This window comes from Garra rufa, chromosome 12 (assembly GCF_049309525.1).
Source record: "Garra rufa chromosome 12, GarRuf1.0, whole genome shotgun sequence".
Classification (NCBI taxonomy): domain Eukaryota; kingdom Metazoa; phylum Chordata; class Actinopteri; order Cypriniformes; family Cyprinidae; genus Garra; species Garra rufa.
Window position 1 is genome coordinate 11551787 of NC_133372.1, and position 9627 is coordinate 11561413.

General features: G+C 35.6%; 1 protein-coding gene across 1 annotated transcript in view; it reads left to right on the forward strand.

Moving 5' to 3' along the window:
* Window positions 1-354: 354 nt before the first annotated feature.
* Window positions 355-9627, forward strand: part of col5a2b (collagen, type V, alpha 2b) — a 34448-nt gene continuing 25175 nt past the window's right edge. Inside the window, exons 1-10 of the mRNA XM_073851839.1 lie at window positions 355-622; window positions 6703-6915; window positions 7081-7097; window positions 7228-7260; window positions 7407-7439; window positions 7975-8028; window positions 8244-8333; window positions 9081-9158; window positions 9263-9307; window positions 9410-9463. Of these exons, the coding sequence (XP_073707940.1) occupies window positions 532-622; window positions 6703-6915; window positions 7081-7097; window positions 7228-7260; window positions 7407-7439; window positions 7975-8028; window positions 8244-8333; window positions 9081-9158; window positions 9263-9307; window positions 9410-9463 (708 nt within the window). The 5' untranslated portion in view covers window positions 355-531. The remainder of the gene's footprint in view (window positions 623-6702; window positions 6916-7080; window positions 7098-7227; window positions 7261-7406; window positions 7440-7974; window positions 8029-8243; window positions 8334-9080; window positions 9159-9262; window positions 9308-9409; window positions 9464-9627) is intronic.

Below are 9627 nucleotides of genomic sequence, written 5' to 3' on the forward strand. Positions count from 1 at the left end.
AACCAAAAAGCCCAAAATCTCAAACTTTATAGGTGCATGAAAAAACAGCATTTTTGCCTGCAGTGCATTTGCCCTTAAATGTCAGTTTTGAAGTAGAAACACACATAGTTTTTTTTTCTTGTAAATCCTACTAATCTTTGTTTTATTTACAACTTTGAAAAATCTATTTTACAATGTGGTTATCCTTAAATTAAAGCCAATTAGTGTTTGGTGAGTGATGCTGGTAAGCTTTGGAGTGTTATGTGATACATGATACATTCTGCTTCTTGTTCTTCCTAAGTGTGCATCATCTTAGAGAAGACTAGAGACTAGAGTTATTTTTGCTCCCGCTAGATGAGAGGCTGGAGAACCACAGGGCGGGGGCGCACAGGCTGCCTAAAGTTTCATTCAGGAGCATCTGCGCAGAGGCTGGCAGCTGCTCTCTTGGGTAGGGTGGGCATCTTTTGGAGCTTATGGTGAAGCTGTGATTTTTTCATAGTCTACCTCTCCTGTGGCAGGCACGGGCAAGGCCTGCACCTCCCTGTTGTGAAAATGACCGTAAATCATCACCTCAGGATACCTGTATGGCTGGGGATCTGTTTGGCCCAGGTGTTATTGATCACATGCCAGGATGTCAAGACCGGTGAGTAACCTGTCTCATACTTCACTAACCTGACACAACAGCTGAAGAGTGATACTCTGTGTGTCAGTATGCACAACTGTAGTATTTGATATAAACATGTAAGATGTGCTTAAAAAGGTAGCAAAAAGTTACTTTTACCTGGTTTAAACCAGGATAATCCTACTCTAAAATAAAAGCCTTTCTGATTTTCTTTTACTTTAATCTCTGGGAAAACAAGTCCACGTCATGTATTTTTTTCATTGCACTCAGACATTTACCTTAGGTGTCTGTGGAAATAATTTATTGATTATTTTGATAAAAAATGCAAAATGTTTTACATTTAGATTGATTTGTCTGGACTATTTAAAGTGGTTCATTCAGTTAAAAAAAAGAAAAAATAATAATAATTTTTCCTCTGTTATTTTTTTGGTATAATCCCAGTTTAATTATGTTAATTATGCACGAAATACCGGTATTTTGAGACACTTATGATAATTTACCCCAATTTGCTTTTTTTTATTTTTAAGTATGATCCAAATGGCTACATAAATGTCATATCATATACTGTAAAAAGAGATTTTTCAAAGTTGCAAAAAAAAAAAACCAATGATTATTGTAAAGATATGTTTTTATAAGAAAATACAATTTTGGTCTTCAAATTTAAAGTGCTGCTTGCCTTTTTTGTAATTGTCTGTGAAATTTAGGATGAATTTAAAATAATGCTTAAAGTAAACCCCCAAATTAAAACACTGTCATTATTTACTCACCTTATGTTATTTTAAGCCAGAATGACTCAGTCTCTATGCAATTTAGTTTTTTGAAAGCCCTCATTTAGTGTTCCAAAGAGGAAAGAAAGTCATACAGGTATGAAACAACATGTGAGTAAAATATGAGTGTTCATTTTTGGTTAAATTGTGTCTAATACATGACCTGTTTAATGTGATCAATAATAATAGATGTTGGAACCACAACACAGTCAAGATGTTGTTTTAGTCCCATTTATATTATGACCAGCATTGAAAAAGGATATGAGGTGATGAAATAGCTAATATTTCTAAATCAAGTTAATGCTGACATGAAGAAAGACCTTTATTACTCGAATGGCATCTTCCTTACACAATTTGAATTTCTTATTTAATAGTAAACTGGCAAACTAAATTATTCTGATCTTCTGCTTTGTCAGCGCTATCTGAGTTGGAGACATAATTTCATGGCCTTGCGTATAATGATGTGAGGTTTTCACGGACCAAAGCAGGCCACCAATTGTGGTCAAAGTTCTTCCCAAAAGAGCTGCTAGACACACCCAATCATGTGGCAAATGTGTTTGCCTGAAATCCAACTGTGATGTTTTCACATTCACTTAATGTTAGTCACACTACAGTTCAGGTGAAGTTATTGATCAGCATTGTTGGGCAGCTCAGCAAGAAATTGATTCAGTCAAAAATGACATTGAATTGAAAACCTTTGCATGCAATCACACTTAATTCTTAGTTTAAAGTGATATTTCATCCAAAAATGAATATTCTGTTATCATTTACTCACCTGTTTCTTTCTTGTGTTGTAAACAAAGGAAGATATTTTGAAGAATGTTGGTAATTAAAGAGTTGCCAGTAGCTATTGACTCATGGCTACCGTCAACTTTTTGGTTACCAACAAGAACCTTATACAGGTTTGTAACAACTTGAGAATGAGTAAATGAGTGACAGAATTTAGATTTTTAAGTGAACTGTCCCTAATGTACATTAGTCTGGTCTAATATACAGTACTGTACATAAAACTGTACATGTGTGTGTGACCTTCTTACAGTAATTATCCCACATGGAGACACGTCATGACCCTTATGAGAGGCGGCTTGTAATGTTTTATGAGGGGGAGTGTGTTATGTCAATCACAGGATCACATGCAGAGAAAATTGCTTGTACCAATATGACAAATACATTCTGTACATGAAAATCTAGAAAAGAAATGTACATTCCAAAGAGGATATTTTTGTTAAAAGCTTCAGACAGAGGGCGTGCCTTTTTGCTTTGACAGAAATAAAAGTTACCCACAGACTAAAGTTAAGCGTAACCTATAATAAAGGCCGCTGTGGTTTCCCCAAAATAACGTATGTGCTTTTCCACTAAATTGTTACTTACTTTCTTTTCAGAATCGTGCTTTAAAAAAGGCCAGTTTCAGACAGATGGGTAGTAGCAGGTGTCCTACTGCTAGTAGTTTTACTTCAATGCCACTTCTTGAGATGATGGCTTTAGACACTGCTATGAAATAGTGAATTTAAGACAGACAATAAGCAGAATGACTAAAACGGTTAAGCAAGTGAAATTTCATCTTGCTTAGAAGACCAAGCATAATATTTTAGCCATTATATTTTAATAGCCATTTACAAATTACATTGTTTCTTCAATGCGGAAGTAAGCCTATGGGTGAGACTTCTGGTTTATTATCCGCTATAGGGAAATAACGATAAGAATAACAACGTGCAGTAAACGGTAAAAATGTTTTCAATACAAACCAGTGTACTCATAATTAAGATAATACATTAAAATAATATGGTAAGACACCAGTTTTCTATATCAAGCCGCAAAATGAGCTGTTTGATAAGACCGGAAGCCTGACCCATAAAATTTACAAATGGCCATGCCCGCGCCTACATGAAGAAATAGGTGGATGTTATTACCATAAAAAAATAATGTTATATATTTATTGTTAAAGTTATATATTTTAAATATTTATTAAATATTTGGTCAATTTGTCTCACAAAGTCTATCATTTTGAAAAGAAAAAGTGAGGAGAAATTTCACTCAGTCTTCTTAATTGCTTGGAATGTCTTCATGACATAATTTAGGCCTTTACTGAAACAATTACAGCGGTCACAGACGCTTTTGATGAAAGAAGCGGCAACAAATGTATCCTGAAATAATTTTTACCTTGCATAAAGCTGTCTGCAAATCCACTGTTTTCCTGCACTGCAGTACTGCATTAAAGGCTTCCAGATAGTCATACACATTATTGCTTAATTACAGCAGTGTAAGCAATACTTGCCAGCCCTCGGGAGAGTCTCTGATGCGACAGACTTTGAGCATCAGAACTGTTATTTACTCTGTCTGCCACCTTTGTCATGCTACAGCATCTAATCAAGTGTTATCACAGTCTGGAGTTGTCACTTAGAGCCACAGACAAAAGAAGAGGTTCATCACAAAACGATGATCGGCATTCTGACTGATGATATCATGTCATTTATTGTTTTCCTCTGTAATTATGTTAAAGTGGAAGTTCTTAAGCACGCACTTTAACACAGATTTCAATATAAGCTTTCTGTGATACTGTCAGTAACCTGATATATGGCAAATGAGCAAAAAGAAGATGCAATTTCATTTTTTTTACTAAATAGATAACAGAAACAGTAGTGAAATAAACCATTCGAGCATAAAAAAATCTTTTAAAGCAAAGAATGTTGGCAGACAGAAAGATGTACTGTATAGACCAGAATAATGGCTTAATTGATTTTGCCAAATGACAATAGTGAGGGGGGGGGGGGGACCTGCCTTTGAAACAGTTATTTTTGTGTGTAGAGAAGTGTAGAGAATATAAATGAATTTAATTTTGGATATAATTTAACATATACCTTTGCCAAGTTTAATGTTTGGCCCTTCATAGTCAAAAGTTGGGGCACCTCTGGTATAGACAGACCTGCTTTATAATTTGTCTTAAAAAAGGGCTCAAGAAGGCATATTTTTTTTTAAATGAAGTCTTGATGTGGTACACGAGAGGTGAATCCTCAATGGACTGAGTGAAAAATGGCTCATGGCCTCCAGCTGCAGACCTCAATTATAGGGTGTGGTATATGATGTGATCACCAGCTACGAGGGCAAGCAGAGCTGGATGAATGATGCCCTTGCTCTAGTTCTCATTTTTATACTTTGATTATAATTATAGTTACTTGCATGTCCTTGTCAAGGGCAGATTATGGACCAGGCCAGTGTGACTAGTGCTCTATCACAGGCCTTCATCTGAGGGGTTTACGGTATATTTTTTATTTAGTACTGTCCTGAGTAAGATATTGTACATAAAAGACGTTTACAAATAGTCCACAATTGAGTCTGAGATTATCCAGGTAACCACACACAGTATTAAGAACCAAGGGGTTCCTTTAAAAATTTCAGCTATTTTTTTGTCTTGTGGACTATATGAAAACATCTTTTATGTACAATTGCTTACTCAGGACAGTACGAAATAAAAAATAACATTTATTTTGTAGGACCTCTTATTTTGTTAAAATTATTCACATTTTCACAGATTTTGCAAGGGGTTCCTGAACTTTTGCATGCCACTGTAGACTAACAAACACAGGTTGAACTGCTACTGACTGTTGCCACAATGTGAAATAAATAAAACATTTTTTTTTTATTATATACCGGTACATTCCTAGCCCTCCCTCAGCACTAAAAGTGTCTTCTGAACAACTTTGGAACTGAGAAGGGAGTTCCTTTGAAAAATTACATTTGATTAAAACAATAGATTACCATAAAATAGTTTCATTGTAATTCTTTGTTATTACTAGCAGTGGAGAAATGGCTTACAGCAGCCCTAGTTTGGCATCTTCCTAAAACGATGAAAGAAATAGTCATGGTGATTTTTTTTTCCTTGATGACAGTGGTGGTAACACATTGTGACAGTTATTGCAGAAATAATATTTGTAGCACAAGCAACTATAGTGTGTTGGTATGGAAATTGTTAGCTTGGTAAGTTTGTGTAAGGACTGGTAGCTGTTAGGACACCTTAAGGTATATGAAGCAATATCTTGGCAGTAAGCTTAAAGACTAAAGTGGTATTCTATACCAACTTTTTCTTCAACGTGGAAGTAAGCCTATGGGTGAGACTTACGGTTCATTATCCGCTATACAGGGTTTGCATTTACGTCACAAATTTTAACCGGATGCAAGGCCATATTGGCTATACTCAGATGTAAACAACAGCATGGATTGCACGGTTAATGTACTACTGAATACGTTGTTGTGCTAATTTATGCTGTCTAAACTATTGAAAAAAAAAAACATGTGAAAGCTGCTAAATCATATAGAGTAGGACTTAGTAAGCAGGAAAAGGTGCAATATTTTGACAAACTGAAGTTAATAGGTGGTAAAGATACATACTAGCAAAATTAATTAAAACATATCTAATATTTCACCTACCTGACCTGAAATTTTAAGCACAAACACGAATGTTGCCAAGATTCTTGTCCTGTAAATCCAGGTTGAGTTTGGCCAACCGCAAACGCATATTGCTCCTCAGACAGTTCTTTGCACTCTTCTCCTTAATTTGTTATAACTGGCAGTCTAAAGTATTCCAAATGTTTTTCCCGGTCCGACTGATCAGCACAGGCCAAAACATGACAAATTTACCATTTTTAGCAGGAATAATTAGCAAAATATAAGAGTTTCGTTTGGTTCAGTGGATTTGTTTATATTCAGTGGCGCCAATATAGCCGATTGATGTAGTGAAAACACTCTGTAGGGAAGTAATGAGAAGGATAACTATGGCAAAACTGTTTGCACTACAAACCAGCGCTCATAAATCAAGATAATGCATTACAATAACATGGTAACACATACCAAATTGCTATATCAAGCCGCAAAATAAGCTATTTTGTACATCTAAAAATATCAGGATGTGATGGAACCGGAAGCCAGGCCCATAAAATTTACAAATGGCGTCTTACGTGAAGAAAAGGTCGATAAAACATGACAATATTGTCTCGTTTACTGGGAACAAAGTAATTCCTGACGCTAGACTGACCTCTGTTGGCGGATTTATTTTGTACAGAAGACTTTACAGTAGTGCCTTTTTTTGCCACTGTAATTAACTTAGCAAAAAACATATACAGTATCTGACAAACCAATCTCACCTCACAAAAAAGAAAACCATAGTCCTCTATAAAACAGCACATAACCAATAAAGCTCTACAATTTGAAAGTTGAGCATTCTGTCTTAATTCTGAATCTTTTTTTATGTGATAATGTGGCTAACGTGAATGTAATATTTGTGTTTGATAGGCTGTAAATGATATATTTATGTTTGTTTTCATTTTGATCTTTGAACAGAGGAAACGAAAAGCTGTAAAGATGGTGATCAGAGTTATGCAGAAAATGAAATTTGGAAGCCAGAGCCGTGCAGACTGTGTGTATGTGATAATGGCCAGGTGATCTGTGAGGAGATCCGCTGTGAGGATCTAAAGGGATGCGAACAGTTCGTGATCCCAGAGGGAGAGTGCTGCCCCGTCTGTCAAAGCTTCGCCAGCGCGCATGGAAGAATCGGTGAGACTGACACGCACACTACGGCCGCAAGAGGGCAGAAGTGAATTACATTTAGAAAGGGAATTAATTTAGATGTGTGGGAGAGATTGCTAATGTATTATTTTATATATTTTATTATAATTTATCCTGAATTTGTTTAAATTATATTTTGTGTTTCTTTTTCAGAAACAATTGCGTTTAAGGTATGTGAATGCTTTTTAAATTCGACATAGAGATTTTTTTTGTGTGTGTGTAATGTATGATTTTTTTTTTATCACAAATTAATATGAATGAAGTATTGATTAGTCTTGCATGTTTTTTTTTTTTTTTCAGGGCCAGAAAGGTGAACCTGGTGACATTCCATATGTGAGTCTATAAGATTATGCTTCTGTCCATTATATTTGCAATATTTTGTGCCACATGTGAGAATATGACAGTAGTGTTGTTAATCATGTTATATACAGATTCATATGGTGTAATTACCTTTCTTCCTTCTTTTTTTTTTTTTTTAGATTGTGGGAATACCTGGACGCCCAGGGCCAATGGTGAAAAAAACACACACACACACACACACACACACACACACACACACACACACACACACACACACACACACACACACACACACACACACACACACACACACACACACACATGTTGGGTTTACATGTTTTATGGGGACATTCCATAGGCGTAATGGTTTTCATACTGTACAAACCGTACTTTCTATCGCCCTACACCTACCCTACACCTAAACCTAGCCCTCACAGGAGATTGTGCACACTTTTACTTCCTCAAAAAAACTCATTGTGCATGATTTATAAGCCTGTTTCCTCATGGGGACCTGAGAAATGTCCCCACAAGGTCAAAATCTACTGGTATTCCTATCCTTGTGGGGACATTTGGTCCCCACAACGTGATGAATACCAGGTGCACACACACACACACACACACACACACACACACACACACATTCCCACAAATATACCCCTAATCTTTTATTTTATTTTTCCCAGAATGCCCATTCTTTAAAATGTCAATCAAAGTGAAGTCCATTATCTTGTGTGTCACATCAAACAGGGTCCCCCAGGAGCAGATGGCCGACCAGGATATCCAGGAAGCAAAGGAAGACGAGTATGTGGCATAAACCAATAGCCAATATAGTAATTTGTATTCTGTTCTGTGACTATTTAACATCAGGAACACATTAAAGTTATGTACAAATAGTGGCTTTCTTTCTTTTTGATGCATGGAATGTACTATACATTATGGCTCATCAACGCAGAGTCAAAATATAGGAATTGACAGCTAAATTTGTTAAACCGAGACATTCAATTTTTTTTTTGAAGGGTGTCTCAGGTCCACCTGGTTTTGATGGAGAGCCAGGTGTCCCAGGCTCGCCAGGTGAGCCTGGTCCTGTTGGCAATTCACTGCCTGGGGTAAGTAATATTTTCCGTCCAGGTTTTGTTGTTTGTTTGTCTTGTTTTTGTGTGCGGTATCTGTAGCTGTGTTCCTCTGATCTGAATGTATGATGAATGTTATTTCTAATCAGGATAAAATGGTGATATATATATCTTAAATAGTAGGTGTATATTTATAGCAATAGCCAAAAATACATTGTATGAGTCAAAATTATCAATTTTTCTTTTATGCCAAAAATCATTAGGATATTAAGTAAAGATCATGTCCATTAAGCTATTTTGTAATTTTTCTACTATAAATATATCAAAATATAATTTTTGATTAGTAATATGCATTGGTAAGAACATCATTTGGACAACTTTAAAGGCTATTTTCTCAATATTTAGATTTTTTGCACCTTCAGATTTCAAATAGTTGTATCACGGCCAAATATTGTCCTATCCTAACAATCATACAAAAATGGATAGCTTATTTATTCAGCTTTCAGATGATGCATGAATCTCAATTTCAATTTTTTTTAGAAGAAATTATTTTAAGCAAAACATAATCTCTCTTTTCTTTCAACAAACAACAAAAATGGAAATGCAGAATTGCTATAATACCAAACGCAAGCAAACCCAAAATGCAGCTTTGATCCTGTAGTGTTTTTCAAAAACTTTTTCACACCATTATAACATTTATCTATCTATAAATTTATAGTAAAAACAAAGTGTGTCTTGACTGCACTTTTTAATTAAAATCTGAATTCAATTAATATTTTACAGAGTCAGTTTGCTTCTCAAATGGCCTCTGGATTTCATGATGGGAAGCTTGGGATGTCTGCGATGGTCTCTGGAGCACCGGTAAAGATCTTTCCACATACAGAAATTACTTTCTATAAATATATATTAGCTGCATTGCCATGTAGAACCACTAAACAGAGATAAAATGTATTTGCTCTTATCAGGGTGAATCAGGACCAAGAGGTCATCCAGGCCCAGCAGGTGCACCAGTAAGTTTTCTCAAGATTGCCGTTGTGTATATGCAATAAATGTCTTTAAATTTTTCTTTCTTCACCTTTTCCAAATTTCCATTTCTTTTCTCTGTCACTCAGGGGCCAACAGGAGCACAAGGTGCACCAGGAGATGCGGGTGATCCTGGTCCAATGGTAAGATTAAAAATGTAGCGAGGTATCTAATGCGTAAAGCATGATAAGTAATCTGAAAATACAGGAGGAAATTTTAAATGCACCTGTAGGTTTCTAAAATTCATTCGTGTCATGCAGTTAAACTACAAACAAAGATGTCACATACTATATATATATATATATAT